Source organism: Pocillopora verrucosa, chromosome 12 (assembly GCF_036669915.1).
Source record: "Pocillopora verrucosa isolate sample1 chromosome 12, ASM3666991v2, whole genome shotgun sequence".
NCBI lineage: Eukaryota > Metazoa > Cnidaria > Anthozoa > Scleractinia > Pocilloporidae > Pocillopora > Pocillopora verrucosa.
In genome coordinates this window covers 9,502,547-9,511,463 of record NC_089323.1, presented here as the reverse complement: position 1 = coordinate 9,511,463, position 8,917 = coordinate 9,502,547, and the positions used below count along the sequence as shown (strand labels likewise).

At 34.7% G+C, this 8,917-nt stretch overlaps 1 protein-coding gene across 1 annotated transcript; it reads left to right on the top strand.

Annotated features, from left to right (window-relative positions):
• The first annotated feature begins 57 nt into the window (after nucleotides 1–57).
• LOC131776420 (PHD finger protein 24) lies at nucleotides 58–8,806 on the top strand. Its single transcript, XM_059092583.2, has 8 exons — nucleotides 58–577; nucleotides 2,323–2,508; nucleotides 4,065–4,143; nucleotides 4,992–5,098; nucleotides 5,527–5,622; nucleotides 5,873–6,042; nucleotides 6,253–6,357; nucleotides 7,125–8,806. Exons 1-8 carry the CDS (start codon nucleotides 203–205, stop codon nucleotides 7,198–7,200), a joined length of 1,194 nt encoding a protein of 397 aa, XP_058948566.2. The 5' UTR covers nucleotides 58–202; the 3' UTR covers nucleotides 7,201–8,806.
• Nucleotides 8,807–8,917: the final 111 nt, after the last annotated feature.

Below are 8,917 nucleotides of genomic sequence, written 5' to 3'. Positions count from 1 at the left end.
GAAAGGCCCTGTCCCCATCGGTCAGGATCCGCTCAAAGGGAAACTGGAACAAGATTCCAACTTTACCAAGGTGCAGATATTAAACAAACAAAGTGAAGTAAACTTTTGTTAGTCCCTTAACCTTTAAACTCGGGAGAATTTTCCTTCACTTGAATGGAGGGGCTTAATTGATCCTACTCTTTGTTAATAAGAAATTTTTGAAATGGGGATTATTGTATCCAAAGAGAGTCGAAATCGAACTAAGAAAGTTCAGCAAACTGCAGCTGTCATGACAGCTTTAAAGTTAGCGTCTAAAGAGTCTACAGAAAAAGACAGCCCTACCACCGGCCAAGCACAGGCAGGTCAAACGAGTCAGATTTTGCAAGAAACGAAAAATCATAAGGCGACTGATGAACATCTAGATTTCGACAGGGAGCACACAGCGAACTTGAATAACGATAAGTCTTCTATTACATATGGTCTCCCTGAGTTAGACGCGGCAGACCATCTTGCTTACAGCAGTGGAACTACAGGATACTGGGACAAAAGTAACAAGGCTGTTATCGGTATTCCATACTTTGGCGCCTGGAAACACAGGGTATGTAGCAGCCAGATTGCAAGAGAAAGGAGGGGGAGGGGGCAGGGGCGGGATCCCTCTACATTATGTGTCTGTTGCTGAGTACGGATTTTATCGGCAAATCGTAAGGAGAATTCCTTATAAAAAAAAAATTGGCTGTGAAGTCCATCAGTGATTTGACAGTTATTTGTTGAAAATGTGTCCTGCATGAGAGAAGCAATTTTTTTACAGTAGCTACATGATTTCACCAAAGATTTTCAACATTTACTAGGAGAGAGTGACCACCAATAAACCTACTGGGCAACACAGGTTGCCTGTTCTTATTAAAAAACCTATTTGGCCACAAGGTCACCAGAGGTGTAGCCACCAGAGGTGTGACAAGGAACGGCCCCCCTTAAAAGAGTGGAGTTCCTCTCTTCTCTTCTCAGTCCATGAGAAGACCAGGGTGGGCAGCATGCAGGAAAAGGGTTTTCTTCTGAATATTCTACTCATTAAAAAGAAGAAAGGAGCTTTGGAGAAAAGAATTCTATTGCCAAATAAAAAAAATGAGGGTAGTTCTTGAAAAGGATTGTTGTCGATGATGGTGACTTACATTAAACCAATCAAGCTAGAAGCTGTTTACACTGAGAGTTCCAAAGGTTGACCTCTCCCAAGCTGTCAGTAGATCAAGATAATTTGATTTTATCAACTGTATTGCTAATATGAATTGGCCTCTGTAAAGAGCGTCCAAAGCTGACTTTTTAAGCATTAGGCCTTTGTCAGAGGGTCAGCCTCATTGTCTTACACAATAGTTGTTGTCATAACTACTCTCATCTGTCTGATCACACTCACTGATCTGCTCTTTTTATTTTGTTTTTAAATGATAGTACCATCAACATCCTCTTCATTTTGTCAGTTCATCTAATTATATACCTAAACATGCAACCCCCCAGATAATACTTTGCCTTGTTTTTAATGTAAGCAATGAAATTTCAACCAGAAGGAACATACTTAACTATTTCATATCCACCAATCCTACTTTTAAATACAATATAAATGAATGGTAAGGACTGAAACATACCTTATCTATTTTTCACTATTAAATAAAAGTACACATGACGAAAATTTACTCTTAGCTGAATCATAAACTTATTGGAATTAATTCTGATCTTGAAAGGGAAGAAGTGCGTAAAGGAAAGACAAAGTATTATGATTTCATGAATGTGTTGTCAATTACAAAAATCAGGTGTGTAACTGAACAATGACTATGGTTTCTTGTTGACCATCACGTAGTGTTAGGACAGTGATAGTTTTACTAACTACTTTTTAACTGGCTTTTCTTAGCAAGTGGACTTGTTACAAAAATAGGAAATTTTGTCATGGTGCATTTCTATCTCCAGGGTGTAATTCATCACCAGGTATAGTTTAAAGGCTGTTTGTAAACATTGTCCAGAGGATTATCAAGTTCAGTTTCTTAAGGTAAAATTGACTTCCTTGAATTTTATAATCCATAGACTGATGTGAATGTAAAGTAAATTTTAATTTGAATCCTTTCCTTTTTGTTACAGTAATTCTTATTTTTAAAAGAATGATACTATACCTCTAATATACTGATAAGAGTTAAACAAAGGAAATTAAATTTGAACCAAAGGTGAACTTAAATTACAGCTTAGCTTTAAATTAAGTGACAATGTATTTCCTGATTTTACAACATTCATTTCATAAGCTCAGTACAATTGATTTTCCAATGCAATTAAAAATGCCTCTTGTATTTTCAATTACACTAGGTGGAGAATGAAGAACTCTGCTCCCTATGTGGTGTTTATACTGGTGTTGAAGTCCATCCTTGCCATGTCTGTTGTAAAGTATTTCATGAGCTCTGCTTAAAGAAGAAAGGTAAACTGTATGGGAAGACAGAATTAGAAGCCTTCAGGAAAGCAAACACAGACAAAGGATGGAGTTGCCATGAATGTGTGAGCCTCCATTTATATTTTGCAATGACTGTGTACAAAGTAATAAGTAGATATGAACCCAGCTAACATAAAGACAAAACTTACAGGATGGCTCTGATTATTATTTGTGATGCTCCTCACTGGTCAATTCTTTACTGTGGGTTGTTCTCACATTTTTACATGAACACTTAAATTTTAATCAGTATATTCATAGTTGTCTTCACCAAGACATTTAGTATCAGGATTCTCCAATAGTTTTTCCAACAGGAGAGATGACAATCTTTTGCACTATTGTTGTCTCACTTTTACGACCTGTATTTTGATGAAAATTAAAGTTGATGATAGGTCACTGAAATGGATCCCTCAAACTCCAAAATAGTGCTTTCATGGTAAATTTTGTGCAATTTTATGTGATTTCTTTACAATCATAGCATATAGACAATGGAAAATATAATTGAATTATTTTCACTATAATTGGAAACTGGAACAAGTGTCCTAATCAACTGTAGCAAGTTATCAGAAGACTTAAGAAACTCCTGACAGCCAGAAATAACAATGAAAAAGCAAAACAGATTAAGATGGAAATTAAAATTTTAAATACCTTCTGTTGTACTTCTGAGTGTTTTCCTCTTAATTATTGCAAACAACACAATTTTCAAGATATCATTGTAGATCTTGCAAGGTGTTATGTTAAACCTTGACAGTCTTTCTCTTACCTTCTGTTACCTAGTCAAACAAAAATTAGGAAGGCAAATGACTCAATTCTGGCACAGTTTTCATGCAACATATCCCCTCAGAAAAAGATCGAGCCTGATTTCCTACCACTGAAATAAAGGCATACATCATTCAAGGAAACTTGATGAACTTTGCTTTTATTCATTGAAGGACCAAATTTGTACATCTACTACCTTGACACCCTGAGGTAACTCTTTAAACAGAAAACTGGAAACATCCTAGTTGGATGCTACATGATTTACATGTAGTTGGTCTTAGGACCTCAAGCTCTCTATGAAGAAATTTTGATGGATCTTTTGCTGCCAGATAAGCTCACTTTTGTCATTCAATGCGATAAGACTTTCAAATATTCATGAACAAACTTTGTGCTTTATTAAACTTCTGTTGCCCTGGATATGTTTGGCAGAAATAAGGAATTTACATTTTGATCAGGTACTAGCTAATTTGTTTACTGTTTTATTACTTCAAAATGGATGGATTGCTATTCAAAGTTGATTGTTATTTTGAGACACCAATATTGGCAGAATAGGGAGAAAAAACAGTCTCATAATGGACTTCATCCCATAATAACTTCTCCAAGTACAAGAAGATATTGTCTCCCTACTAGCCAGAAGTACTTTGTGGTTGTGTCTCAAAATTTCAATTAGGTTATTGGGTGACTTGAGTCAATTAGTTATTTGGGGTTGAGAGGTTTAGTACAATTTGGCATCTTTTCTTTTATAATGGAACAGGCTAATGCCTATCATATTGCAGATAATTAATACTAACATATACCTCAATGTGAACCTACAGTCATCATGACATTATATATTTGTAACTAAAATAATTCTTCTTTTCACCAGGAAAGTTTAACATCTCTATTAACTGATGAAGAAATGCAACAATTGATAGAGAATTTTGATAGGTTAGATGTCAATCAAGGTAAATACAATGATGTGTAATTTCAAAAACCTAATTTCGTGGTGATCATGAGAATTTTTGCAAGGTTCATCATTTTATTGTTATGTGTGGAGTTAACCAACTCAGCATCTCTGACTGACAAAATTTATTTCGAACATGAAATACAATGTAGAACCTGGGAAAATGGAAAAAGTCTCACTGGGTTTTTTATTCCAGCCATTATGAATTCTATTAGCTTCTTGTATTCTGTACATTGTGTATTGTTGCTTGCTTTTGCTGACACAATGTTACATACCAGTTATCAAGTTTGGGTAATGGAAAAAAAACAACTTTGGTGAGAAGTCTGAAAATCAATTTGCATGTAAACAAAACTTTGTATGAGCTCTGCTATTACAGACAGTTAATAAGTTTTGCATTACATACTATTACATGACAATAATTCATGTAATGGGAAATGATTACCAAGCTAGGTAATGATCTGACCAATCATTATTGCCTTATTTATGAAAATATGTACTCAGGTACCCATTTGCAGTGATTTTTCGGTCTTCAGGTTGGATAATTTTTGATGTAAATGCCAGAAGATACTCCAAAGAAATTTTTTATGCTCATTACAAAATCATGTACCTGAGGTGTTGTTACCATGGATACAATCAATTAATAGGAAGGACTGAAATGCCAATCAAGCACAAATTTTATTGTTTGTAGTTTTACTCACTACTGTAACACCAGGATTGAGATACAAAGCCAATTTCAATTTTAAGTTGCCAGTTCTGCTTTTCAGGCTTCTCAGGATATATCATATTTTATGATTAATATAATGTAAATTGAGCTTCCAGCTGACCAATAATCTAATGAATTATTTTCAGATACACAAATAAATGAGGATGAGTATGTTCGATACCATACAGCCCAGTACAAAGACATTCATAATGAAAAAATGCCAAGCTGCATGGAAGAGGAGACACACAATGAGGTAAAGGAAGCAGCAGAAATGCAACAAAAATTATCTTGAGCAAAGATCTTTTTTTTTTGTCTCAATCATGATGATAATTATTGCATGAAAAACTTTTATCTTTGCATCAATCTAATATCAACATGATTCTTATCAGAACTGCAAGAATTAATGAAGGGTGTCACAAGATATCCTTCAAAACTAATTTTGTCATTGTGTTTGAATCATAAAATGAAAAATACTGCCCTCTTTTTTTACAAGCAGGACTGGATGAAAGGTTTATGCAAAGTAAAGGAAATAAACTTTTGCCCACCAAATGTTCTTATATTCTAAAAATTTACAAACAGAGTACTAGTTGTCTTTCCATGTGGGTCATGTAGTCAGAGTTTGCATAACAAAAAAGTTTAATTATCATAGTCCTAAACTAATCAGTAAATTTTTTGTTTAAGTTTAAACAAATAGACAAGGATCATACTGGTACTATTGACTGGTGGGAATTCCTTAACCATCAGGCTCTTAAAAGTATTGCAACAAACAGGAGTAAGGTGAGAAGACTGGAAAACATTTCAATTGGTAGCCATGTTACAAATTGTCCTCTGACCACACAGTTCTTGGAATTTGACATTAAAGCTTGTGATGGAGTTAAAAGACAACAATTTGTGTCAGTTATGATACTTAGATTAATTAAGTTTCTATGTTTGATGCAAGAATTATGTCTTCCTTGTCATCATTTACTGTTTGTTCATCATATGATATTGTTTCAGGTGTGATGAGATTTTGTGATCATGTTTTCAGTTTCAGTTAGTAAGGATGTTATCACCTCTTGAGATACAAAAGGCCAGAGATATTTTTCATGCATTTGATAAGGATGAAGATGGCTACATCAATTCCCATGAGGTTGCTGTTGGGTTTACCAGATGGTTTGGCAACTTGAGGCTACGTGACCACAGCAGTACAGGAACAGGGTAAGACAGTTACTTATTTAAAAGAAGATTAATTATTTGAAACCTGTTGGCAATGCTATGTTGCACCTAGGTTCTGCATTGAGTAAATTCCTTGTGGCTAGTTAGGTTAATTTGTGCCTTAGTTTTTAATCCTTTCTGGAAGCTTTGTTCCTGAAAAAAAAAACTGTTAATGAGCAGATGTACTTGTAAGGTATGTTTGTTGCTAAGCAGAGATGGAAGCAGTTCATTTGGAAGACCTCTCGATCCAAAGGATGTTTCTGGGCACATTGATCGTCACTCAAGAATATTCATGGATGCTGATACTGATAATAACAGGTACTGAATATTCTGTTAACTCCTTTTTCATTACAGATGAGGGTAAGTGGTGTTGTCAGCTTTTTAGGATGGAAACTTTTAAAATTTCACAACAATGCTGAAATTGGATAGCATTAGTGGATGTGATAATATTTCATATTCTGAGTGTCCTGATTCCTCCCTTTAACAGTGTTATTTAGAGCGGCCACTTATCAATATTTACTAAAATGCAACTGAGAAGACCCAAATAATATTGAAAAAATTTGGAAATGTATTCTTTGCAATAATTGGCTCTGTAATTTCTGCTTGAACCAGTGGAAAGGAAGTACCTCTAAAGGTTGCTTTTTTGTGCATGGAAAGCTTGTGTCAAATGTTGTGTACAAATTTTTACTTTCAGACATGGTTTAAAGATTTAACAAAAGTAACAGAGAAGTTACAATTCATAGACCTACATTACAATTCATGGATCTATCAATTGTAACTTCTCCGTTACATTCATTAAATCTTTAAACCAGAGTAGCATCACACCCTATCTGATTGTCCACCTGATTACCTTGTGAACCTTAATATATCAATTTTTACTTTATTGATAGAACAATAGAAATGTTTGTTAAACACAGATGACAAATCCATGGATTCCATAAGTTGAAAAAATTAAATTGCAACTAGAGTTAGTGGATTGTTAGGGAATTAATCCATAAATCAGTGGTTTACCATTTGGATTGCCCCCATTTCATAATTGTTGGCAATATATTGCATTATATTAATTTTTTTATTTGTATTCACAGACTGGTTTCCTGGGATGAGTATTTAAGAGAGCAGGCTCTGTACATTTTAGCTGCAAGACCAAATTCAAGTAACTAGTTGTTGTGGTGGACACAAGACTCACACTAGTGATGCAGTCTGTTGCTGTTTCCAGTCAGCTCAGATCGCAGTCACTTTTACTTCTGGTCTGTACATTAAAACTTCTAAATTTTCACCAACAGATGGTTCATTTAGTTTCCTTGGTTAAAAATATTCAAAGCATGGCATATCCCGAATATAATGTCTAATTTTTGCAAAAATTTGAATTTAAGATTCCTAGTTTTCAGCAAACTACAGTGATTCAGACTTTCACCTTCATTATGCATACACTTTGTGTTTTTGTTGTTTGCAGAAAATCAGTGAGCCAATGCTTTTTGCATGATTCTTTATTTTTTATTTCAACTGTACTATCTAAAGGGTTTTCATTGCAAAGGGCGAGGGTTTGGGACAAATACACATAAATGAAAAAGGCAGTAATTTTTGGCTGATGACTGGGCAACATACTATAACTTGAAGGACTGGCATGCAAAGTAACTGTTTTTTAAAACAACATTGTGTTTCACAAGAAAGAGTGTGCTAGTTTATAGATATTTTTTTTGTAACAAGAGGTGAATGACTAATCATGATATGCAAGTACTTTGCCTACCATATTTACCCTCCCTCCCCTCCTCCTTGGCCCAGTAATTTTCTCTTCTCATCATTAGTCTTAGAGGGTAAAATAGTTTTGCTGATGATCTTCAAGAAAAATCAATGTGACAGCCATTCATTAAATTTGTGATTGTTAGGTAACTACATAGTCCTAAGGAGCTTTCTGAAGAGTCTCTCTTAGTGTAACTGAAGTGTCAACTTGCAAGGGTGTTTAGTGTTTATAAAATGGATCTGCTTTCAGCAATTAACTTGAAAATGTAAATTACAAGTTTGTGGATTTGACATTTGGTTAAGATAAACAGTGAACAAGCTTCAAAGCTAGTTGGTTCAGAGTAGCATCTTGTTTAGGCATGGGTTGTAGAGAGACCCCAGAAAATGCGTAACTGCAACTGGAAAGGATAACTTTTTAGTTGCACTAGTTTAACAATCAGCCTTTGGACACTTTGAGAACTGAAGTAGACCAGAAACTAGAATGTATGGTTACTGCTTGGAAGGAAAGAGTTTCCATAGTTTGTCAAGAACAAAATCATCAAATTGTGAGGCACCTTACAAATTGACAACTATCCCTATGGAAAGCACAAAGATGTAAGAAGTCCTCAAGTGTTTTCCAAGGTGATCATGTTTCTAATTATCAAGTTATCTGACAAGTGTTGACAGTCACTGCTGTGATTTCTTTAGTTGAGCTAAATTTTTCCAAAATCTGCCAGCCTCACCCAGGCACTAAAGTGCATTTGATGTTTTCATTAATTGGAAATTTTCTTCAAAAATTAGTGTTGCACTTGTAAATGTCCCCTGATGAAATATTTTAACCCCAAAGTGAACACATTTTGGAAAACTTTTCTCAAGTGCAACCCCTGCCTGAAAAAAATTAGTAATTAAGCATTCTCCTAGGATACCAGGGAATTAACAAGGGGAAAAGATTCCTTACACCCACATGACATATATGCAAGGCTGTGTAAAGTTTTGTATATAAGCACAACTTGAGTAGCTGCAAAGATTAACCACCTTTATTTTCAAAACAATTATGAATAAAAATTATAACAGACTGAAAATACATAGTTTTCAGCTAAATTCTAAATAAGCAAAATGTCTCTTGGTGATTTAGAAGTTAAACAGCTATTGATACTGT